The sequence below is a fragment of the Colletes latitarsis genome, chromosome 6, assembly GCF_051014445.1.
Source record: "Colletes latitarsis isolate SP2378_abdomen chromosome 6, iyColLati1, whole genome shotgun sequence".
NCBI lineage: Eukaryota > Metazoa > Arthropoda > Insecta > Hymenoptera > Colletidae > Colletes > Colletes latitarsis.
In genome coordinates this window covers 17,069,593-17,096,499 of record NC_135139.1, presented here as the reverse complement: position 1 = coordinate 17,096,499, position 26,907 = coordinate 17,069,593, and the positions used below count along the sequence as shown (strand labels likewise).

General features: G+C 39.3%; 1 protein-coding gene across 5 annotated transcripts in view; it reads left to right on the top strand.

Moving 5' to 3' along the window:
* Positions 1-26,907, top strand: part of LOC143342924 (uncharacterized) — a 432,164-nt gene that overhangs the window by 260,685 nt on the left and 144,572 nt on the right. For all 5 annotated transcript variants that reach the window (XM_076767255.1, XM_076767256.1, XM_076767254.1 and 2 more), the window contains exon 7: positions 26,680-26,797. In XM_076767255.1, coding sequence (XP_076623370.1) covers positions 26,680-26,797 — 118 coding nt within the window. The remainder of the gene's footprint in view (positions 1-26,679; positions 26,798-26,907) is intronic.

Genomic DNA, 26,907 nt, shown 5'->3' with positions numbered 1-26,907 from the left:
CCATAACTCGTACAATAGTGAATCGATCTCATTGAAATTTTTCTCTGAAGTTGGGCCCATAGGTATCTACAAAAAAGTCTTAAACAACTTTTCCATACAGCGTCAACCAACGAAAAGACACAACAAAATCGTATTTTTGCATCTGAAATGCTTCACAGAAATTTCATGCGAATCTTTGGAACGCCATAACTCCCGAACGGATTGGACGATTTTGAAGTTTAAAAAAGCAAACAACGCGTATTTTGGTGTAGAATATGGAGCAATTGCAAAAATATTTGGAAAGTTGCTCCTTCACCCCGTAAAGTGAGAAACCCCCATAAAAATGGCCAATTTTCAAGCGGCCATAACTCGTACAATAGTGAATCGATCTCATTGAAATTTTTCTCCGAAGTAGAGCCCATGGATATCTACAAAAAAGTCTTAAACAACTTTACCATACAGCGACAACCAACGAAAAGACACAACAAAATCGTATTTTTGCAGCTGAAATGCTTCACAGAAATTTCATGCGAATCTTTGGAACGTCATAACTCCCGAACGGATTGGACGATTTTAAAGTTTAAAAAAGCAAACAACGCGTATTTTGATGTAGAATATGTAGCAATTGCAAAAATATTTGGAAAGTTGCTCCTTAACCCCATAAAGTGAGAAACCCCATAAAAATGGCCAATTTTCAAGCGGCCATAACTCGTACAATAGTGAATCGATCTCATTGAAATTTTTCTCTGAAGTTGGGCCCATAGGTATCTACAAAAAAGTCTTAAACAACTTTTCCATACAGCGTCAACCAACGAAAAGACACAACAAAATCGTATTTTTGCATCTGATATGCTTCACAGAAATTTTATGCGAATCTTTGGAACGCCATAACTCTCGAACGGATTGGACGATTTTGAAGTTTAAAAAAGCAAACAACGCGTATTTTGGTGTAGAATATGGAGCAATTGCAAAAATATTTGGAAAGTTGCTCCTTAACCCCATAAAGTGAGAAACCCCATAAAAATGGCCAATTTTCAAGCGGCCATAACTCGTACAATAGTGAATCGATCTCATTGAAATTTTTCTCCGAAGTAGAGCCCATGGATATCTACAAAAAAGTCTTAAACAACTTTACCATACAGCGACAACCAACGAAAAGACACAACAAAATCGTATTTTTGCAGCTGAAATGCTTCACAGAAATTTCATGCGAATCTTTGGAACGTCATAACTCCCGAACGGATTGGACGATTTTAAAGTTTAAAAAAGCAAACAACGCGTATTTTGATGTAGAATATGTAGCAATTGCAAAAATATTTGGAAAGTTGCTCCTTAACCCCATAAAGTGAGAAACCCCATAAAAATGGCCAATTTTCAAGCGGCCATAACTCGTACAATAGTGAATCGATCTCATTGAAATTTTTCTCTGAAGTTGGGCCCATAGATATCTACAAAAAAGTCTTAAACAACTTTTCCATACAGCGTCAACCAACGAAAAGACACAACAAAATCGTATATTTGCATCTGAAATGCTTCACAGAAATTTCATGCGAATCTTTGGAACGCCATAACTCCCGAACGGATTGGACGATTGTGAAGTTTAAAAAAGCAAACAACGCGTATTTTGGTGTAGAATATGGAGCAATTGCAAAAATATTTGGAAAGTTGCTCCTTAACCCCATAAAGTGAGAAACCCCATAAAAATGGCCAATTTTCAAGCTGCCATAACTCGTACAATAGTGAATCGATCTCATTGAAATTTTTCTCTGAAGTTGGGCCCATAGATATCTACAAAAAAGTCTTAAACAACTTTTCCATACAGCGACAACCAACGAAAAGACACAACAAAATCGTATTTTTGCATCTGAAATGCTTCACAGAAATTTCATGCGAATCTTTGGAACGTCATAACTCCCGAACGGATTGGACGATTTTAAAGTTTAAAAAAGCAAACAACGCGTATTTTGATGTAGAATATGTAGCAATTGCAAAAATATTTGGAAAGTTGCTCCTTAACCCCATAAAGTGAGAAACCCCATAAAAATGGCCAATTTTCAAGCGGCCATAACTCGTACAATAGTGAATCGATCTCATTGAAATTTTTCTCCGAAGTAGAGCCCATCGATATCTACAAAAAAGTCTTAAACAAGTTTCCCATACAGCGTCAACCAACGAAAAGACACAACAAAATCGTATTTTTGCATCTGAAATGCTTCACAGAAATTTCATGCGAATCTTTGGAACGTCATAACTCCCGAACGGATTGGACGATTTTGAAGTTTAAAAAAGCAAACAACGCGTATTTTGGTGTAGAATATGTAGCAATTGCAAAAATATTTGGAAAGTTGCTCCTTAACCCCATAAAGTGAGAAACCCCATAAAAATGGCCAATTTTCAAGCGGCCATAACTCGTACAATAGTGAATCGATCTCATTGAAATTTTTCTCCGAAGTAGAGCCCATGGATATCTACAAAAAAGTCTTAAACAACTTTACCATACAGCGACAACCAACGAAAAGACACAACAAAATCGTATTTTTGCAGCTGAAATGCTTCACCGAAATTTCATGCGAATCTTTAAAATGTCATAACTCCTGAACCGATTGGACGATTTTGAAGTATAAAACAGCAAACAACGCGTATTTTGGTGTAGAATATGTAGCAATTGCAAAAATATTTGGAAAGTTGCTCCTTCACCCCGTAAAGTGAGAAACCCCCATAAAAATGGCCAATTTTCAAGCGGCCATAACTCGTACAATAGTGAATCGATCTCATTGAAATTTTTCTCCGAAGTAGAGCCCATGGATATCTACAAAAAAGTCTTAAACAACTTTACCATACAGCGACAACCAACGAAAAGACACAACAAAATCGTATTTTTGCAGCTGAAATGCTTCACAGAAATTTCATGCGAATCTTTGGAACGTCATAACTCCCGAACGGATTGGACGATTTTAAAGTTTAAAAAAGCAAACAACGCGTATTTTGATGTAGAATATGTAGCAATTGCAAAAATATTTGGAAAGTTGCTCCTTAACCCCATAAAGTGAGAAACCCCATAAAAATGACCAATTTTCTAGCGGCCATAACTCGTACAATAGTGAATCGATCTCATTGAAATTTTTCTCTGAAGTTGGGCCCATAGGTATCTACAAAAAAGTCTTAAACAACTTTTCCATACAGCGTCAACCAACGAAAAGACACAACAAAATCGTATTTTTGCATCTGAAATGCTTCACAGAAATTTCATGCGAATCTTTGGAACGCCATAACTCCCGAACGGATTGGACGATTTTGAAGTTTAAAAAAGCAAACAACGCGTATTTTGGTGTAGAATATGGAGCAATTGCAAAAATATTTGGAAAGTTGCTCCTTCACCCCGTAAAGTGAGAAACCCCCATAAAAATGGCCAATTTTCAAGCGGCCATAACTCGTACAATAGTGAATCGATCTCATTGAAATTTTTCTCCGAAGTAGAGCCCATGGATATCTACAAAAAAGTCTTAAACAACTTTACCATACAGCGTCAACCAACGAAAAGACACAACAAAATCGTATTTTTGCATCTGAAATGCTTCACAGAAATTTTATGCGAATCTTTGGAACGCCATAACTCTCGAACGGATTGGACGATTTTGAAGTTTAAAAAAGCAAACAACGCGTATTTTGGTGTAGAATATGGAGCAATTGCAAAAATATTTGGAAAGTTGCTCCTTAACCCCATAAAGTGAGAAACCCCATAAAAATGGCCAATTTTCAAGCGGCCATAACTCGTACAATAGTGAATCGATCTCATTGAAATTTTTCTCCGAAGTAGAGCCCATGGATATCTACAAAAAAGTCTTAAACAACTTTACCATACAGCGACAACCAACGAAAAGACACAACAAAATCGTATTTTTGCAGCTGAAATGCTTCACAGAAATTTCATGAGAATCTTTGGAACGTCATAACTCCCGAACGGATTGGACGATTTTAAAGTTTAAAAAAGCAAACAACGCGTATTTTGATGTAGAATATGTAGCAATTGCAAAAATATTTGGAAAGTTGCTCCTTAACCCCATAAAGTGAGAAACCCCATAAAAATGGCCAATTTTCAAGCGGCCATAACTCGTACAATAGTGAATCGATCTCATTGAAATTTTTCTCTGAAGTTGGGCCCATAGATATCTACAAAAAAGTCTTAAACAACTTTTCCATACAGCGTCAACCAACGAAAAGACACAACAAAATCGTATATTTGCATCTGAAATGCTTCACAGAAATTTCATGCGAATCTTTGGAACGCCATAACTCCCGAACGGATTGGACGATTGTGAAGTTTAAAAAAGCAAACAACGCGTATTTTGGTGTAGAATATGGAGCAATTGCAAAAATATTTGGAAAGTTGCTCCTTAACCCCATAAAGTGAGAAACCCCATAAAAATGGCCAATTTTCAAGCGGCCATAACTCGTACAATAGTGAATCGATCTCATTGAAATTTTTCTCTGAAGTTGGGCCCATAGATATCTACAAAAAAGTCTTAAACAACTTTTCCATACAGCGTCAACCAACGAAAAGACACAACAAAATCGTATTTTTGCATCTGAAATGCTTCACAGAAATTTCATGCGAATCTTTGGAACGCCATAACTCCCGAACGGATTGGACGATTTTGAAGTTTAAAAAAGCAAACAACGCGTATTTTGGTGTAGAATATGGAGCAATTGCAAAAATATTTGGAAAGTTGCTCCTTAACCCCATAAAGTGAGAAACCCCATAAAAATGGCCAATTTTCAAGCGGCCATAACTCGTACAATAGTGAATCGATCTCATTGAAATTTTTCTCCGAAGTAGAGCCCATCGATATCTACAAAAAAGTCTTAAACAAGTTTCCCATACAGCGTCAACCAACGAAAAGACACAACAAAATCGTATTTTTGCAGCTGAAATGCTTCACAGAAATTTCATGCGAATCTTTGGAACGTCATAACTCCCGAACGGATTGGACGATTTTAAAGTTTAAAAAAGCAAACAACGCGTATTTTGATGTAGAATATGTAGCAATTGCAAAAATATTTGGAAAGTTGCTCCTTAACCCCATAAAGTGAGAAACCCCATAAAAATGGCCAATTTTCTAGCGGCCATAACTCGTACAATAGTGAATCGATCTCATTGAAATTTTTCTCTGAAGTTGGGCCCATAGGTATCTACAAAAAAGTCTTAAACAACTTTACCATACAGCGACAACCAACGAAAAGACACAACAAAATCGTATTTTTGCAGCTGAAATGCTTCACAGAAATTTCATGCGAATCTTTGGAACGTCATAACTCCCGAACGGATTGGACGATTTTAAAGTTTAAAAAAGCAAACAACGCGTATTTTGATGTAGAATATGTAGCAATTGCAAAAATATTTGGAAAGTTGCTCCTTAACCCCATAAAATGAGAAACCCCATAAAAATGGCCAATTTTCAAGCGGCCAGAACTCGTACAATAGTGAATCGATCTCATTGAAATTTTTCTCCGAAGTAGAGCCCATGGATATCTACAAAAAAGTCTTAAACAACTTTCCCATACAGCGTCAACCAACGAAAAGACACAACAAAATCGTATTTTTGCAGCTGAAATGCTTCACAGAAATTTCATGCGAATCTTTGGAACGTCATAACTCCCGAACGGATTGGACGATTTTGAAGTTTAAAAAAGCAAACAACGCGTATTTTGGTGTAGAATATGTAGCAATTGCAAAAATATTTGGAAAGTTGCTCCTTAACCCCATAAAGTGAGGAACCCCATAAAAATGGCCAATTTTCAAGCGGCCATAACTCGTACAATAGTGAATCGATCTCATTGAAATTTTTCTCCGAAGTAGAGCCCATGGATATCTACAAAAAAGTCTTAAACAACTTTACCATACAGCGACAACCAACGAAAAGACACAACAAAATCGTATTTTTGCAGCTGAAATGCTTCACAGAAATTTCATGCGAATCTTTGGAACGTCATAACTCCCGAACGGATTGGACGATTTTAAAGTTTAAAAAAGCAAACAACGCGTATTTTGATGTAGAATATGTAGCAATTGCAAAAATATTTGGAAAGTTGCTCCTTAACCCCATAAAATGAGAAACCCCATAAAAATGGCCAATTTTCAAGCGGCCAGAACTCGTACAATAGTGAATCGATCTCATTGAAATTTTTCTCCGAAGTAGAGCCCATGGATATCTACAAAAAAGTCTTAAACAACTTTCCCATACAGCGTCAACCAACGAAAAGACACAACAAAATCGTATTTTTGCAGCTGAAATGCTTCACAGAAATTTCATGCGAATCTTTGGAACGTCATAACTCCCGAACGGATTGGACGATTTTGAAGTTTAAAAAAGCAAACAACGCGTATTTTGGTGTAGAATATGTAGCAATTGCAAAAATATTTGGAAAGTTGCTCCTTAACCCCATAAAGTGAGAAACCCCATAAAAATGGCCAATTTTCAAGCGGCCATAACTCGTACAATAGTGAATCGATCTCATTGAAATTTTTCTCCGAAGTAGAGCCCATGGATATCTACAAAAAAGTCTTAAACAACTTTACCATACAGCGACAACCAACGAAAAGACACAACAAAATCGTATTTTTGCAGCTGAAATGCTTCACAGAAATTTCATGCGAATCTTTGGAACGTCATAACTCCCGAACGGATTGGACGATTTTAAAGTTTAAAAAAGCAAACAACGCGTATTTTGATGTAGAATATGTAGCAATTGCAAAAATATTTGGAAAGTTGCTCCTTAACCCCATAAAGTGAGAAACCCCATAAAAATGGCCAATTTTCAAGCGGCCATAACTCGTACAATAGTGAATCGATCTCATTGAAATTTTTCTGTGAAGTTGGGCCCATAGGTATCTACAAAAAAGTCTTAAACAACTTTACCATACAGCGACAACCAACGAAAAGACACAACAAAATCGTATTTTTGCAGCTGAAATGCTTCACAGAAATTTCATGCGAATCTTTGGAACGTCATAACTCCCGAACGGATTGGACGATTTTAAAGTTTAAAAAAGCAAACAACGCGTATTTTGATGTAGAATATGTAGCAATTGCAAAAATATTTGGAAAGTTGCTCCTTAACCCCATAAAATGAGAAACCCCATAAAAATGGCCAATTTTCAAGCGGCCAGAACTCGTACAATAGTGAATCGATCTCATTGAAATTTTTCTCCGAAGTAGAGCCCATGGATATCTACAAAAAAGTCTTAAACAACTTTCCCATACAGCGTCAACCAACGAAAAGACACAACAAAATCGTATTTTTGCAGCTGAAATGCTTCACAGAAATTTCATGCGAATCTTTGGAACGTCATAACTCCCGAACGGATTGGACGATTTTGAAGTTTAAAAAAGCAAACAACGCGTATTTTGGTGTAGAATATGTAGCAATTGCAAAAATATTTGGAAAGTTGCTCCTTAACCCCATAAAGTGAGAAACCCCATAAAAATGGCCAATTTTCAAGCGGCCATAACTCGTACAATAGTGAATCGATCTCATTGAAATTTTTCTGTGAAGTTGGGCCCATAGGTATCTACAAAAAAGTCTTAAACAACTTTTCCATACAGCGTCAACCAACGAAAAGACACAACAAAATCGTATTTTTGCATCTGAAATGCTTCACAGAAATTTCATGCGAATCTTTGGAACGTCATAACTCCCGAACGGATTGGACGATTTTGAAGTTTAAAAAAGCAAACAACGCGTATTTTGGTGTAGAATATGTAGCAATTGCAAAAATATTTGGAAAGTTGCTCCTTAACCCCATAAAGTGAGGAACCCCATAAAAATGGCCAATTTTCAAGCGGCCATAACTCGTACAATAGTGAATCGATCTCATTGAAATTTTTCTCCGAAGTAGAGCCCATGGATATCTACAAAAAAGTCTTAAACAACTTTACCATACAGCGACAACCAACGAAAAGACACAACAAAATCGTATTTTTGCAGCTGAAATGCTTCACAGAAATTTCATGCGAATCTTTGGAACGTCATAACTCCCGGACGGATTGGACGATTTTGAAGTTTAAAAAAGCAAACAACGCGTATTTTGGTGTAGAATATGTAGCAATTGCAAAAATATTTGGAAAGTTGCTCCTTAACCCCATAAAGTGAGAAACCCCATAAAAATGGCCAATTTTCAAGCGGCCATAACTCGTACAATAGTGAATCGATCTCATTGAAATTTCTCTCTGAAGTAGGGCCTATGGATATCTACAAAAAAGTCTTAAACAACTTATCCATACAGCGTCAACCAACGAAAAGATACAACAAAATCGAATTTTTAAGAAAAGTCGACAGGCGCCTAAATTTTTCGACGAAAAAAATCATTTCAAATCGTTCTGGAAAAATTATTTTCGGTGGCGGGGGTCAATTGCAATCATTTTTTGTGAATAGACATACTCTCGAAATCCTATTCACTTTCGAGAAAAAAATTCAAGTATGGGGTCAAATTGTATTGATAATTTTTGACAATAATTTTGTTAATAACTTTTTAACTAAACCTCAATGAATAAATTGATATTCTTGATTTTCGTCTTATTTTGGCCTTTAGAATCTCTCATTAGAATGTTTCTCTGGGGTGAACACACTGTACATGGAAATATATGTTGGCAATAGCGATGGTAATAATATGAGAATTAAAAATAAATGCTAATTGACCTGGGTCATTCACTACTCATAATTTTTGCAAGAGATATCTAAATATACTAAAATTCCAACAAAACGACGCGCTTTGTAATGTTATGCTCACAATTAGTTTCGTTACATTCGATATAATTATACATTCAATGAACATGTTCAAGCAAGAAGATTTGCCCCGAACGTTTCTTTGAAATATATTTCAGCCAGGTGTCGCAGCGTGATCTTTCACGGTAACAGAGAGGTCGTGGAAGCGAATTCACCGCGTGCAAATAAGATTGCACAGTCGAGTGAGAAACGAGAGTCGAATTGACTGTTCCCGAACAGTACGACCGAAGCTATTCGTAAGTGGCTGTAACGACGCCGACGACACGTAGTAAAATTTATTAGCTTCCCGTAAATTCACCTTGTCAGCAAATCACACTGTCGCGGAGAGTAACGACACAGCAATGCCCCGACGGTCGCGTACCTCGTCGCGTAAATATCAAATAAAACAGTAGTAAAGGTCGGCTGCTAATCGCACGGAACATCGAATGTCACAGGAATCCGTTATTACCTCACTGGAGGCGGTCAATCCGGCGAACCAGCGCCGCGGATCTCGAGAAACGACCGTAACAAAAACGCCACGTCGTAATTTAAACAAGCAATCGAGTTCCGCGGAGTCATGCAACAAAAACGACGCCAGTGTACGTCGGAACGGGGGATTTTCAATTTTCTCGATTCATCGGCCGAGGCGTTTTAAATTCGTGACGGCTCTCAGCCCCGTTAATAGATTACGAACGGTCACGCGGCACTAAAGTATACTTTAAAACGACGCCGTTTAATGGCGACGAGCAAAAACACGATGAACCGCCGCCAGTCGACGATTCGGGACGACCCGAGACCCGCTCGAGCAATTTGGAATTCGAATATTTTACGACCATTCGAGTACTGGCGAATATTTGAGCTTTGGAACGTCGTTATTCGAGCATCGTTATTGGATATTTACTATTTAAATATTATCACTCGAGTATATTTATTTGAATATTATTAGTCAAATATCATCATATTTGTATCAGTTTGAATATTATTTTGAATATTATTATTCGAGTGTCGTACGGTGTTAAACAGAAATCTGTATTCGCAATTCTTTACATTTAACTAATTCGAATAAAACAAAATGAATTCTTATCAGTGTCCAATTATAGAATTGATGAGTCGAGGCGAAACAGACAAAATTTTAATTAATATTAAATATTCCTCGTTTGAAACGAACCGTGTTTATGACACTACCTCTTCCTGATTAGCAATGGCGGAGAGGGACACTAGTCCCGGTGTTTAGTGTCTAACCATGCTTTTTAAAATTTAAACATCTGTTCATAATGAAATACTTCATTCTATAATTATTCTTACAACTAGTGGCGTTACCCGTACGATAAATCAAAATTAAAAAAAGTTCTTCCTTCATTTTGGAATTTTTATCCAAACAAGATCATTAAAAAGCGCTTTTTGATGGTGCATTATTCATCTAAATAGCGAAATGTCATTGATCCGTATAGAGTGATCAAACGAAATACTTTTCTCTGTAATTAGAAAATTATTACTTGGCAGTTAGACTCCCTTGAGTGCTTCCACTCAACTAATTATCAGATCTTCGAGTCGTCGAGACATCTCGTACGGTCCGTCGAGCCTCGATGACTTATTCTGAGCTTTAATTGCGCCGATAAGAGAGCACGCGGCCGAGCGCGTTGGATTGTTTCGAACGACCGATCGAGCATCGCGCTCGTGGACTCCACGAGCCTAAGCGTTACACACCTGTACGTCGTACTTCAACGTCGTTCAGCGTGTATCGCGATCAGAAGATACGGAACAAACGTGGAAGCTGTCTCCGGAGGCACAATTTTTTAAAAATGGGCGCCAGAAAATTCGTGCAATCAATTGCAACGAAACGATTTGGATCTCTATTTTTCAGCCAGATAGACTCTGAACGGAGAAATAATTTCGAACGATTATAAAATTTGCAAGATTTATCACAGAGATATCTAAAGGAACCAATATTCTGAATTTTCAAGTTGTTTAAAGGGGTTGTTAGATCATAACAAAAAACTTTTTTAATAGGAAAGGTGAAGAATATTTTGCAGTGATAAAATTAAAGCAGATTGTGATTAGATAATTCCAACTCGATTTTCCTCCTAACGGAGCATGAAAAATTATAATGTATATTTTTGATTTAGTTTTATATTACGAGGGATCAGTTAGTATTTCGTTGGATGTATTGTCGCGGATAGAACGTGTTTCTGAAGGCGATAGATCGGCTTTCTTTCTACTCCATCGCGGCCGAGAACGGAATATCGAATACTCGGCTTCGGATCGACGATCAATATAACTGGAAGAGATACTTTCGATCGCTCCTGCGAGCGTAACGTACGCCCACCCGCCGAAGACCCGTTATCGGGAGCTCTTATCACCGATCTGCGCTCCTGGAACGAGCAGTTCCGCGAAACACCGCGGCGATCTCGTTTCATCGGAAAACTGACGGCGATATCTGAAAAATTCGAACCGTTCAAACGACCACGCGAAGACAACAAACTCGGTTCGTGCTTCTTAGAAACTCGCTATACTCGAGGACATCTTTATTCCCGGATATTAACGTTCGAGTAATATTTATAGAGCCAAGTAGAATTGGAAGTGGAGTAGGTTGGTTATACACAGACAGTTGCAGCGATCTCTGCTCAGTTAAGGGGGTGGTCTAGAATTCTGCTTCTGGAATCACCCACGTTAACTTCTCAGTTGATTCGTTTCGCATTCTGTAGTGTAAATATTGTTGGAGCGAGTTTTGCTTCGAGTCGATCAAATTTCTGTACCTTCACTGTATAACTGTCGTCCAGTTCAAATTGTGCGACATGTATCGACGATCCACTGTATAAGTAATCTGTCGACAGTCTCGAATAATTGTTTAGACACAGGTCTAAAGGAAGATCAAATAAAATGTCTGAATTCGTAATTTTGTTGAAAAATTAACTTTAAATCTTTATTTATTATTATTATCGAAATCTTTCAGATTGAAGGGTGCAGTCCGTAAACGTAGTGCTAGAATTTGTTTGCGTCATTTTCAAGTGCTGCATAAGCCGCCATTTAACAGTTTGTTAAGAAGTCGATGACCTTCTAAATCTCGGTTCAGAACAAAGTACGATATTTTTAACACTTAACGGACCAGTCACGTAGATTTATGTTTTTACTTGAATTTGAATAACGCTACGTTATAAATAAATAAACATGAAAAACTAACGCAATGAAAATAAAAATAAGAAAGGTAAATCTACGGTGGCCCACCCTAGGAAGTCACAGTGGGGAACCGTAAATTCACTTGACCTGTCCATCAAGTGTTAAGTGACTTCTCTGACAAGATGGAGTTCGATTGTGGACTTCTTTGAGCCACGAGTTTAACGTATCGAAAGTCGATGGTGCAGAGAAAGGTTGATCCACGACGACCACGTTCGCCTGCCAGCATCCTCTCCACGTGGACGGAGGCGCGATTTTTGCGCGGACACGTTCGGTACACCCAGCCACTACGTGATTATGGTTATCACCCGGACGATTGGATCGAGCGCGTTAGCCACGCACGAACTCGCCGCGCGCCCGACTCGCGCGCATTCTAGACCAGCGTCTGCAAGCGAGCGGAATACTTTCGGTACGAGATCGAGATGAGGATTTCTGAGAAAGTTTTCCACCACGATCCTCCAGTGGCACACGCGTCTCGATGAACCGTGCGAACTCCTCTCGCGGGCTCTTCCCCCTTTCATCTTTCGTTCTTACTTCTGTGACGTTTTACCAAAAACGAAAGTACCAGATTCCATTATTTACGAGTTAGAAGTTCTTGATGTCAAGTTTGAGGCTACTCATCGTGAAGTGTCATGTATTAAAAACAAACCATTTTTACGTTCACGAGGTATTCGTAAAACAAATTTATTCCTTTTTGTGACCATTCCTTGTAAGAAGAAAATTAAATAGTGTACGTTTGAGAAATTATTTGGAATTAAATCGTACGTCAGGGGGTTAAGGTTCCCCTTTGCTCAAAGTATTTAAACCTTACCTCTTATTTTAAACTCAATTTAAATCAAGCCATGCATAACTCTGAAACTTGAACCTTGAACCTTGAAATTTTCCTCAAATCCAATTCAACCCTATTACTCATCCCTCTCTAACTAACATCAAAACTCTTTCCCAGTAAAATTAGAAGCTTCAGCTCTTATTTTAAACTCAATTTAAATCAAGGTATCCACTACCCTGAAACTTGAACCTTGAACCTTGAAATTTTCCTGAAATCCAATTCAACCCAAGTTGATGAATTTCGTAAATCTAGGGTTGAGAACCTTAGCCAATGTATATTCGAAAGGACTCTATCATATTTAGATTATCACTTAGTTACGTAATAACTTTCAAAGATGTCATCAATACAGTCTGCAAAGATTGGAAATAGTCAAATGTTGCAAATATAAAATTGTGTTCCCATCGTCGAATGGATAGGCTTAATCAGGCGGTGACTGAGTGTCCCGAACGTTTCAGCGCCTCCATCTTCGAAGGAGAGGATGCTGGACGATCGAGGGTCCGCCTTTCTCCGTTTCCTCCAGGCTCGGTTTTCGCGCTCCGACGTCCCTATTTCCGCCTGCGAAGACCCCGTGGCGGATCCCACGCCCGCGCGAGTCTCGTTATTTACGAGTAGAAACGGAGGGTCGAGGGCGGACCGGGCTGTCCGACGCGAAACGGGACCAGGCTACTAATTGGTGAGCGAATTTTAATCGAGTTGACCGGGAACGTGCTCGCGGTTGATGCTGAGAGGCGGGAACGCGATGAAACGGATGGACGGATGTATGGGAAATCTCGCGTTCCACATTTCCGCGAACGTATCTAGTTCTGCCCCCGTAAGTTCTATTACGAGCTACGCGAAGAACGAGACCTAGAGAAAAGAATTTTTGTGATGAAGAAAGAGGATCGAGCGAGTTTAGAAATTTTCCGGGAACACAGGCTCGAATGAAATTTATTATAAATATTTAATATGACTGGATAGATTAACTCGCAGGTCAGGTGCCTCGGTAAACTTCTTTTTTGAGAAATTTCGAGGTCAGATAAACAACCTTTTGTAATTTTGTAATTTACGATGGACTAATAATTATTATTATTTTCCCCCGGGAATAAATGAAGAAATACAAGAAAATTAAGATGGACGAGAGGAAGCTATGCAGACAGTGAGCAAAAGAACAAAATAGTAAATCTTATAACGCAAAACCCAGCGCAGAAACGTCAGGTCGACCGATCAAATCGCGAAGCATGAAACTTACTACAAGAAACCAGAAGTGCAACATTGAAGGAATAGTCTGCCTTCCGAGATTGTAGATTTCATCAGGAAAGTTTAAAAAAGAAATTCAAAAGACCGCAACATTTCCGTAGCTACGCAAAACGCTCGTAGGTTGGCCTAGATCAGACGTGGAAAAAGCAGACCTATTCGCCCAGCATGGATGTAATCAAACCGTTTTCACCGGCTATAAGTACCCGAGAACAAGATGTGGACTTTCTGAATGATCCATGTCGAATAGCGAGTTTTATCAATGTTACTCTTGCTCGGATACAATTGGAAATTTATAAGATGAAGTCAAATAGAGCCCATGTTATAACCTGCTCACAGCAAGAATTCTGAGAGAACTACAGCATGAGACTGTGATTTTTAATTAATACCTACATAATAAGTGGCTTATTTAAATATAGTGCATCATCTTTTAAGTATCTTATAGTATCTCGTGGGCTTTGTATCGATCTCGATGACTGTTTTATTTGTTGCTTTATTGGTACCTTAATTGGGGATAGTATTCGGTTCTTTTTCAACAAAAGGTTGATCTAATAGTTACTTCTACTCGTATTTGTACACTCTAATAATGATTCGCTATAAATTAAAGAAGCTTGTTTCTTACGAATTGGGTTGTTGTGTTTGAAACTGGTACAAAAGAATATTACAAAAAAATTATTTGACAGCATTTGGTAGAAATAAATGGAAAGAATTCATATAAAACGAGTATCTTTTCATTTATAGCGAACCACTGTTAAAGTGTACGAATGCCAGAGGAAGAATAACTATATATCAGCCAATTCTAATCTCATCGAGCGATTATAAATAAATCGTCTAAAAAATTATCACGTAAAGTTCTCATTACTGTAACACGAAAATAAATAGGAGGTAGTTGTATAGCTTATTGGCCAGTTGGAACGAACCATCAAAAATGTCTCGTACCGCAAGGGGTTAACCAATCGAGCTATTCAGGCCATCGACAATCGTCTTCTTCCTAGCTCTAATCATTCAAATGGCGGCCGCCTACGCTCTCATCTCCGCTCCTTCCGGTTTCTACGACGTTGCAGCATCGAGTTTGCCATCGCTCACGGTTCTCGTTCTCGTAAATTGGCTTCTGCCTTTTCTCGTTTCCGCGCACGAATCTCCCCCACCGTCGACGAATGGCTTTTCCTTTACGCGCCGCGGCGGCGCTCGTTTCTGCGAAGGTTAATGATATCGTCGTGGGGTTTTCAGGCTCCTTTTTCCCGCTCTCCGTTCCACGGTTTCCCCGTTCGCGGCTCCTGTTCCCTCATAGAACGTAGTCCCGCGGCCGGTGAATTCGTTTCGAGTTTAATGATCCATTCGGTAGCGCGTTTCTAACGGAGATCCATCCCAGCCGCCTACTAATTGGCCGCTCGATCTCTCCAATAGATTCTATGAAACGGTCACGATGGAAAGATAAAGGCCCCCGGGCGTGGTTAACGTCATTTCAGCGTCGACAATGCGCGCGGCCAGGGGTCGGGTCAGGGATCGAAATACGCGCTCGGAAGCGAAACACCATCTGGGACGTGGCGATGGAAAGTTTCGATAAAAGGCTTCTACTTTGCGGGAACGGATCCCGGAAAAATTGATTCGACTCTTTGTTGGCCCCGAGTTGCGCCAATTAGGCTTCCTGGGAGTTCCTGGAGCCAGTTTCTTGGATATTGAAAGTGGTACTCGAAAGAATGAGCAAACATGACGGGCACAATTATGGCCACGACATGATCGAACCAGGCTTGCAGGAAAAGGTATAAGATTAATGGTGGCACGTTTATCTATTTTAGAGTCTGGGCAACTGGCTGAGTAGATCGTTATAGGTGACTGAACGACAACCGACAATTGGTTAGTTACATTTATTTGAAACAAGTTAAAATCTGACCTTATTTTGCCTTGACCTAACATGACTGGTTAAATGGCCAGTCTTTCTTTTTCTCTTTTACGAAACAACGTACTTCTAATTTTTGCATTATATATACAGAAAGTTGTGTTTTTAAGATTATTCGTAAAACATCTTTCTCTTTTATATTGCATATTTTTTCTTAAAGCATGAATTTTAAGAATCTGAATAAAAATATTCAATACTTTACTCTAAACGTGCATATTTAGTGCTTTAACTTTGTACAGAAAATTTACAAACTACATCGAAATTTTTTCAAGTCGATACCGTAGTTAATTCCAGAGAAAGCAATTATTTACGAAAAAATGGCACAGTAATTATGCAAACATCCTGTATACAAATTTAAATTCATTGTCAATTAAATAAACAATTTATAATCCAGTTTTATAATATTTAATTCCAATAGGAATTGCTGAAACTTCTTTGGGTATGTAGCGTCAAAGTAAATGTCAAAATAAACATAGAAGACAGCATAAATAGTAATAGTTGTTAGACTCATTGGATAGGGGATGAAATGCCCTTTAAAATGAGCGTTTGTGAGAGTAGATAGCTCAATTAGTTCCGGAGATATAGCGATTTTAGTTTCAAATCGATGCGGTGGCTAGTTTCGAAGATATGTGCATCTGAAGTTTGTTTACGTTTTTGATGCGCTCGCGCGAGTTCATTCATCCCCCGCGCGCGTAGATAGTAAACAGTGCGTAGTAAATTCTTGGAAATACTACGCTTCCGCGTCACGCGACTGTCTCGACTCACGCGCGACAAGGAGGTACGACGCGACGCGTCAGACGGAGACACAGATAGTCAAATTAAGAAAAATACCCTTTTACATAACTTACGATATCTCGAAAACGGAAAGTCGGATCGACAAAAACCAAAAACCATTTTAAAGAGGAAGGTTTACCGCCGCTAACAATGGCTCAATAATGGAGAAAATGCTAATAATTTCGAAACTGCACGTAATTAAAGTTTTAATATTTTTAATGCGCGTGAATAGGCTATTATACGCGAGCCGGACAGTGAGACGATCGAATTAAGAAAAATACTCTTTTACATAACTTACGATATCTCGAAAACGGAAAGTCGGATCGACAAAAACCAAAAACTACTTTAAAGAGGAAGCTTTGCCGCCGCTAACAATAGCGCAATAATTAATAAAACACTAGTGGTTTTGGAACTACACGCGTCTAAAATTTTAGTATTTTTAATGCGCGTTAATAGCCTTTACTAAGGCTGAGAGCGGAATTTAAAAAATTAACTTTTACATAAATTGCGATATCTCGAAAACGGAAAGTCGGATCGACAAAAACCAAAAACCATTTCAGAGAGGAAGGTTTACCGCTTCTATTAGTGGTTGAATTATGCAAAATACATGAGTGACTTCGGAACTATGCATGTTTAAAGTTTTATTATTTTTAATACGGGTTGTTAGACTTCTAAGACAGTGGAAACTGAAAATTCTCTCCTTTTGTCTTTGCTATACATATATTTCCTATTTACATCGAAAACTAACCAGAATTTGGTACCAAATTTTGTTCAGTTTTTTTACAAAAAAATATAAATCATTCAACCGCTCAGATAACCGGTCGTAGCAGGCAAGACAAACTATATATTTTTCCCAGAAAACAAACAATAAGAACAGAAGTGAATATTGTAAAATTCATTGTACGTATATTATAAATTAGTTTTAAATAATAAATTTGTTATTTTTAATAAGCGTTAAAATAATATCGTGTGTTAGAAATTCTAAATGAAATTTTTAGAACAACCATTTGACCAGTCGTGATAGGTTTACAAGTCTTAAATTTTATCATGCAAATAGTGATAATGAAAATTTAATTTCTACATTGTTTAAAAATCGTGACTCTGAGGTTGGGAATTCACGAGACACACGTAAACTTAGCATAGAATTGAAAGGTTAAAACGGAGGATTTCCATAAATGGGAAATATCACTTTCTGTAAACTCTGATAATAAATAATTTATTAGTAAAGTAGTGAGATGTCCGATGAAACACACTGGTTTTGGAGTTTCTTATTCGGGAAAAGGGATGTCACAGTTCGTTCCAAGAACGCAGGACATTCGTCTTGCCCGGGACCTTGGATAAGCGAAGAAGCGACCGTTGGTTGGAATGTTAAACACTTTGTTGCGCAATTTGCAGCTAATGCCCGTACGGCTTGATATATTTATGTGCATGAAATACGGAAACGCGTTACGTGGCGCCGTCCCGTGCTTCATGCGCGGCGCATGATCGACGAGCGGTACGCAGAAGTCGATAGTCTGTCGAAAGGTGAAAGATTGAAGGTTAATAGAGGTCGAACCTTTTTTTCGCATTACCGCGAACATTCGTGCTTAAGTAGTGAACACATGCTGGCCTTTGTGGGTAGGACTTTCCGCAAATAAGATGTTCTCCGTGGGTATTAATCAACGTTCAACGTGTTCCGTAGGATATCTCGAGTCGTCGATCGTAACGAGCAACTTCTGTACAACTTGTCGATAACAAATGATAAATAGAATTGTAGAATACCGAGGCTGGATGCTGAAATATGGCGGAGGTGCGTTGGGATATTTCTCGGCGGTGGGTCTCTGAACTCGACGTGTCGTCGATAATAGATCACGAGTGCTCCGAGGCCCGTCTCCATTAGAAAGCCTTCAGTTTTAGATCGTTCGCGTCAGTTTATGCCATCGATGGTAGAGTTCACTTGTAAAAAGTGGAACGAGTATTTCCACCGAGCATTCTGTCTTGGTTGCTGTGTGTTTCACGTCGTAATACTCTTCTCGATGGAAGCGAGAGATGCTCCATACATGAGATTTGTCATATTGGGTTCCATAATTTTCTCGTAAATCACTCCTGTGGGATGGGGGGTAAACAGAGGTTAACGTTACGTCAATCTTTCCCTACTCCATCAAGTTTTATTTGCAATTGATTTTTTGCATCTTAGAACACCTCAAAACTGTGTGTCAATTTAATAACCAGGTAAATAAAACAACGATAATAACTGATTCTTTTAACACAAATAGATTTCTCAGGAAGCACTTTTTTCTAACTGATACGTTATCTAACATTTGTATTCGTTCAATGTGACTTGATACTTCAAAAGGATAAAGACCTTAGCAAAAGAACATTTTTACTTAAATGGAGTCTAGCTAGATGGATGATCGTGAATAAATTTCTGTTGGAGAACAACTTCCAAAAGAGGAATTGGGTGTAGGATAAGGGAAGGATCCGTCACCCATCAATCATTTCTAAAGAGCCTCTCGTTTTCTCTGAAGTCGCGACGAAAGAAAATCCAGCAGGAGCTACCTGTTCGTTCCGTCGAAATTATAATTGCAGATCTTTTCGTAGGACGTGCATTAGCGTTAGAAAATTTACATCGCGACTGGCCATGAGAAACGTACGGGGAATCGATTATTCCGAGAAGAACGTGGCGATGCGGCGCAACGACTAATTAAGCGATTATAGCGTCTCGAGCGAGCTAACGAGTGTTAATCCAGAGCCAAGTCGTGCCTGATAGAGCTCGCTAGGGTCAACCTGCGGCACGCTCAGGTGAGCACGACGATAATTTTACTTATCAGTGTGTTTATACGGGGGATCCCCTTCCCTCGGCGTAAATGTAAATAATTGTCCTCTCTCGCGGATCGTCGGTCGTCTTTCTATTAGTCTGCCTCCAATTAAAATCAATTTCTTTAACGCGTCGGAGTGGACGCTGATACCTGTTCCCGAGGGATCGGTGAAATTATAGCGAATTAAAGATTTGTCGGCTGCTTGACATGATTTCTAATAAACATGCAGGCTAGGAATCTCTCGAATGGGTATTGGAATTTTTTTGGTCATTATTGGCGTGAATTCTACCACGTGCAATTTTCAGAGTGTTTGCAGACAAGCTTCAAAATTGTCTAGAAAAAAAATACTTCTATACTGTCTACATAATTGGGATAATTTTGATTAATAATACATAAGTAGTACTTAATATTAATATAATTCTAGTAAATTTTTTAAACATCCATAAATATATTTGTTGATAATTTACGAACAAAACTGTCAACACTGATACGAGTGATTATTCAGCGTCGCTAAAATCGAACAAGAAAAATCGTAAAATTCGTAAAAAAATTTATCGAGCCCCGTGCATTCTATCCACACATCCCACAGGATTTTTCCATCAGAGAATCATCGATTTTCCCCTGGCTCGTTCGTTCTAATCACCGTTAAACGCAACGAAGAATCCCCGCGTCGCGTCGCCTGGTAGCGTCATCGTCGACGATGGACGAGCGAGTCGCGCTTCGATCGCGCGATTCCCTCGTCCGTTATACGTTCACAGCGATCCCGAGGCGCGACTAATTAAGCGATTAGGGTCTCGCTCGGACGAAGGAGGCATTAAACGCAGAGTGTGCTGCAAAATCTTCACGAGGTTGGCGATTCAGTTCGTGTGACATCAGCTCCTAGAATATGAAACGCTTGTTCCGCATCTTGTTCATTATTCTGGGAAAAATATCACAAAAAATAGTATCGTTCAAAATATTACGCTTAGAAACATCGTGGATAAAAATATGTTAAATTGTTAAAGAAAATATTACGTGGGAATAGTTTGTTTGAATTTGGGGGGTTGATTAATGAATTAGACTAAAACATAAGCTCCCCCATGCTTCTTCTAATAGACATTCACTAACAAAGAGCAATAAAAATTCACGTTCACTAGTGAAACTATTTATTAATTTATCAAAAAATACTTTTGAGATATTAACTAAAAGAGACATTCAAATATATCGTTATTTTATGATCCCAAATACATTTTATTTCTGATCCCCTCTATTTCCATATCGTGCAATATTTTCTCTTCGACGCTTTCATTTTGATAGAAACCGAAGGATCGAAGGGGGGTTGATGATCTCGGTCGCGGAATTAGAAATCGCGGTTTCGCGAGTAGTCGATAAATCGAAAATGCAACTGCTAATGGCACGCACGTTGACGTATCCATCCAACTATCGTTCATCTTTCTCACGAGTTCCGCGGCACGCGGAGAACCGCCCCGCGGCTACTCGCGATCGTTCCTCCCCTCCGCGTCATATTTTTTTTCTCTTTCTTTTTTCTTATTTATCCTCCTCTTCTGTCTCTCGTTGCTCCCCGCAAGGAAGGAGACCGGAGGATCGACGGGAACGCGCCCGTGAGCTTTCCTCCTCGAACGGTGTGCGTCGTGAGTCGTAAGTACGCTTGATTTACGCTAAAAGCTAAGTCGAGCCCCGCGTTCAATCTTTATCGAGGGGGTAATGCGATGATGATGGACGACCGACGATTTGTAGAGGCGGAATGCGCGCCGGGCAGATATATGCGCTTCTCCGTCGGAACGGTTATTATTGTAACTCGATCTTCGAACGTGGCGCGCCAGGTAGAAAGCGGAGGAATTTCGTCGGCTCGAGGAACGGCCGGATCAGGGGAGAGGAAGTCGACCGGGGGGGGCGGAGGAATCCTTTTAGCGAATCTGGGTTCCCGATCTCTCGCGGCGTTTTATACGAATCGATGTTTATTAAGTCATTTTTTAGGGGTGCATTGGGGTTGTTTTAAGAGTGGTGTCGGTGTCAAAGGATGCACCGACCAGACGATGGCACCGATATCCAGAGATGCATAGACAAGATGGTACCAAAATCAATGGATTTATGGACGACAGATTGATGGTATCGGTGTTAAAGAACACACCGACGCCATATTGTAGAAATGGGAATTATTCTTACTGGAATAAACTTTTCGAGGCTAGGAATAAACTGCATGAACGATTAGGAATTTATTTCTAAGAGAAGAAATTCTTTAGTGTATAGATATTTGTTTTTTTTATTATTTGATGATATTAAAGATTTGTTTTTTTATTATTTGATGGTATTAAAGATGTACCGAGGATGGTCAATAGTGTCAATGTCGGGGATGATTTTGGTAGTATTGAGAGAAAAGTATGCACCGACAGAATGTCGATTGGTATCAAAGATATCAGGTACTGATAATGATCGAAGAACATACGTGACGTAAAAGTACGTACTGACAACGTGTCGATAGTGTGGATATTGAGAGATGTACAGTGTGTTAATGGTGCCAATATCGAAGATTGTGTCGACAACATATCGATGGTATCAATGTCAGGGGACGTAATATCACGTCGATGATGTAATTTTAAAAGACGTTTTGACAGATAATTGATGGTACTATCAAAAAACGTACCGACAGTATGTCGATAAAGAATCGTTCTGGAGGACTTATGTTTTATACGTATCAATCTTTGCATTAATATATTAAAACATTTACAGTAAAAGATGTACTACAAAACATGAGAGTATTGAAACGTATAAACATTATTTTTTTGAATTTTTAACGAGTTACACATAGTAAGTGATCTTTTTCTACGTTAGGCCATATATTTCATTTCAATTTGAAGCAATACGATTATTGACTGAATTATTTCTGAAGAAGGTTTTCGTTATGAGCCAAAATATCGAATGCTAAATACTCGTTGCATACGTATTGCTACATCAATTTAATATTTTGAGGATTCTCGACCAAAAGAAGGAGCTCATTATTAAACCTTACAATACAAAATTAGTTTCTCTGCTTACCTTCGTCGTTAAGAATTCAACAGCCGCGGTTTCAGTGGAAACAAGACATGTAGATCGTCCAGGTGTGCTTTCGTTTCGAGAATTCGACGACAGCGATCTCTATTTTCCAGGAACGAGCGACTGACAACCATGATCGCGCGGTCCGTGACACGTGCCGTTAGGAACACCGCCAGTTCCGACAGCGATGAATATGCGCGCAACACCTTGATATCTCCCGAAGGGTGAACGCCCAGGGCGTTAATGATAATTCATACCGGTGTAAGTTATATGGGCGATTACGTGGTAACGCGATAATAATGCCCAATGCCAGTGGGCAAACGTCGAGGCTCGTGCACGCTCGCAAATTCTCGGGGTGCTAATGCACTTCTGGCCTCGACCAGAGGGGTTCCATTCACCCCAACGAGAACTTCGACCCTCTAACGTTCCTTTATTTTCCCGATCGGGGCGCGTCTACGCTCCGACAAAAGATAATTCGATCCACTGGTGGATTGTTTGCACCGGAGGCAGAGTTTCAAGAGGTTTGTGAACTGTGCAGACCGGTTCCATCAACAAAAGGAGGTTTCTTTTTATTTGTTATGGATACAGTTATAATCCAAACTGGAAGAAATTCAATATTCCAATTTTGTAAAAATTGGTAACACCTTAAAGTTGAGGTACCAATTTTTCTTGGTTGTCCTAGTCTTTGAGACTGAAAAGAAAATAGAATAACACATCAGATTTTAATATACTTGGTTCTGGATATAAAGATATGTCTTCTGAAGATTCATGATGAATTTCAAGTCATATCTATTGATTAGAACTTGTCATGTCCTGTCAAGCAATTTCGGAAATATAGTTTCGAGAAAATCACGTTTACTGAATATTGGTCCCTCCAAGTGGCTTAGTAACTTTATTATTTTTACAAATTCTTTCGTATGACTTTGTAGATATATTTTCAAGGTTCCAAACTTTGAAAAGAAGCCCCAGGAAACCCAATTTTTTAAAGGTGGATTTAGTATTTGAGAGAATTGAGCCTCTTAGAGGACGAGGCCCAGGGTTCCTCAACTTCTTCCGATTAAGATCCACGAATTCTCGTTTTCCAAGAAGAAGCGTCCCGTCTCGATATCGATATTCGCCGTCGACAAAAACCCTGTGTGTACCTGGCGGCTGTACGATGGCTGTGGATGTGTGAAAACGTCTATCGAACATCGTGCTCCTCGTGACAGCGATGCCAGTCCCCGAGGCTGCAGGCGATCCTAGCTTAACGTCTTCATCTCGCAGTGAAACTCCTCGCGGAAGGCCGGTAATCGATCGGTTATGGTAATCCGAGCGGCTGCTTGGATCGTTAAAAAAGGTCGCGTTGACCGTCCGGCGTGCTCTTGCATTTCCTTGCTTCGAGAAATCACGCCGAGTGTTCGATGTTTACGAGTCGATTAACGGTTACCCCGATCCATCGGTTGTTTCTCTATTTTGTACACATCCTCCCGAAAGGGGTGAACGTTCGCGTGTTTCCGTGAAAACGTGACGCTCGTTTCCCACTCACCGATATTTCACCGAAGAAATCGAGGAAGTAAAATCATCGAATCAAAGTTCGCGAAGTTTCGTGTTCGAAGCGATTAGAAGCTGCGTTGGGACTTCGACTGGCGATCTCGATACTTTTTGCGAAAGTTTAATAGCCACGCTAGGCGTCTTTGAGCGTATCATTATATTTGCATTAGAAATAGAAAGCCAAATTCGCGTTCGCTTTGGGCAATAATTAATTTTAATTGGCTGCGCCGAGCGCCGTTTCTGCCCGGGAAATGATTTAGATAACTGGTTTGGAAATTCCGTCGCAGGAACGAGTTTCGAGTCGACGATAGTTGTTTCATTGTTTTGGAAATAAAAGTCAATTTATATATTTCTGATGCTGAGAAATACTTCTTCTACCCTCATGTTGTGGCTCACTGTAAATGAGTTTACAATATAATAAACGCAACATAACTGTAAATAGCAGTCAAAAAAATTATAATTATATGTGGTAAATTTTTCAATATTTTTCCTACTATTTATTCATAACCTAGGGCTTTATATTTCAAATTTGATCTGGAGGAAATGGCTTTAATGAGTCTCGTCGTTTGAGACATCATCTTCCACATGTTCATCAGTGTTTGCAACCGGCGGAAACGGTTTGATTACATGCATAGAGGCAATGGGTAAATAGGTCTGCTTTTTCCACGTCTGATCCAGGCCGATCTAGCGTTTTGCATGGCGGCGGAAGCGTTTGTTGCAGTCTTTTGAATTTTTTTCAGATCCAATGATTATCCTCGAATAGCTGCTAAGATATTCATTTAAGTTTTCTTGCGCCAAGTTCCGTATTTTGCGGCTTAATCGATCCAACGTTCAACATGTTTGCTATTTTGTTCTCCCAGTTTTTCTGGAGTTCACGTACTATGTGTCATAACTGAGATAAATTAACTCAATCTTCATTAAGTTTCATTTACACAATGACGAAAGAAAAAGGGTGGCATTAAAATTGGGAAAGAAATTCCGGGGTATGGTCTTACAATAAAGTTCAAGATTGAAGAAGAAATTCAATTTGAATATAAACGACTCAAATATTGATTATCAAGCAACTTGACTAAATTCAAAAATTATTAATTTGCCATGTTACTTCAGTGTCTATCCTATCAAAAATTCAAGGGACAAATTATCAATCTCGTGGTGTGCATCGCGAAGAATTGAATCTTGTTCGTTTCGGAGCTTCTCGAGCACCAGTTCCAACCTCCCCAGATGGAATCAGTCGATCAGTTTGAGCAAATGGGAGACGCCGTTCGTAAATTTACAAGGAGTAGTCTAAATAATTGAAAGGTTCGCTGTTGACGAGCACGATACGCGGAGGTATCGTCTAATCGCGTAGCAATGACGAGCTTGTAAACCAACATCGCTCGTGAGCTAAGGATCTCCGATCCCAAGCGATACGAGCATCGACGTTCGGGCCTTGGTCACGATTAAGACAATAAGATTTTACGATGTCTTCTATTTCGCGTTATCCGCGCGGATCTGGCCATGTACGAAATGTTATTACATTTTCATCGGTACACCCGCTTTCGTAACCCAAGATTTTGCTCGATGATGACCTACTCAGACGCGAATACGCCGCTGCTAAAAGGGGATCGTTTAATAAGTTACGACGCCGTGAGATTACGATCAACCGCGGTTACACGGCCGAATCGGATCACGGCCTGTAATCAAATGCTGTTACCGACTTTTATTACGCCGTTTATGGGACTCGGGGGTACGATCATTCGTGAGCGGACTTCTTTCCGCAAGAATGTATCATTGGTAGCTAACAATGAGCGGAATGCCCCCGACAAGGATCAAAATTGTCCGCCTTCGATTTTATCTGCCCTTGCACGATGGTAAATTACATATCCCGGCCGATGTGTGCAAAATATCGGCTGCTGATACTCGATAATTATGCGAGGGAAGTCTCGAGTACCGCGATCGAGAATTTTAACCCTTCGATGCTCGGAATTCATTTTTATTAAACTTTATTTATTGAAGCGTGCAATAAACAAAATTTACTACCCCTTTCTTTGCATATATTTAACACGATAGTACAATAGTCTCTCCTGTTTATGTGTAAGATTAACCGTGCTTCTTCAAAAGAGTGAACAATTTTGGGGAAAGATTATCGAATATAATGATTAAACTACAGATCTAATAGAATTAATGAAAAGGGTGGGTTGGAGGGTTGTTTGTAGAGAATTTTCTCAACCCTTAAATATAATAATTCGTATCTTAAGTGCATTCTGTAGTCTTTTACAAATTAAAATTAAATTAAAAATTGGTAACAATGATTCTCAAACGATTAAAGTGATTGAAATATAATTTTGAGCCACGAAAGCCACGAGTAATGATTAAACTACAGATCTAATAGAATTAATGAAAAGGGTGGGTTGGAGGGTTGTTTGTAGAGAGTTTTCTCAACCCTTAAATATAATAATTCGTATCTTAAGTGCATTCTGTAGTTTTTTGCAAATTAAAATTAAATTAAAGTGATTGAAATATAATTTTGAGCCACGAAGCCACGAGAACTGTTTTGGGGCACCTAACAACACCGTGTTATTTAAAAGAATGAAAGGGAAGCAAACCATCGTGGACACGGGGAGGTGGTAACTGAGGGAAAGACTCGTTTCCTGGGCGTAATTAATTTTTCCATCGTCTGTTTGCAGGGTGCACGGACTCGTACGGCAGACCTGTTCTCGAGTTCGAGGATCACCCGTCCAGAAGGGACGCCCTCTGCGTCAAGGAGGTGTCATCGTTTCTTCTCTACCTCGCCCGTTTACCCAGGTATTTATTGTTCTTTCGCTGTTAATTAGCGCTCGCCATTCTTCGTTCATTAATTCGAGTGGACGGACAGAATTCGGCGCGAATCTTATTACGGTCGAAAAGAAGAGTAA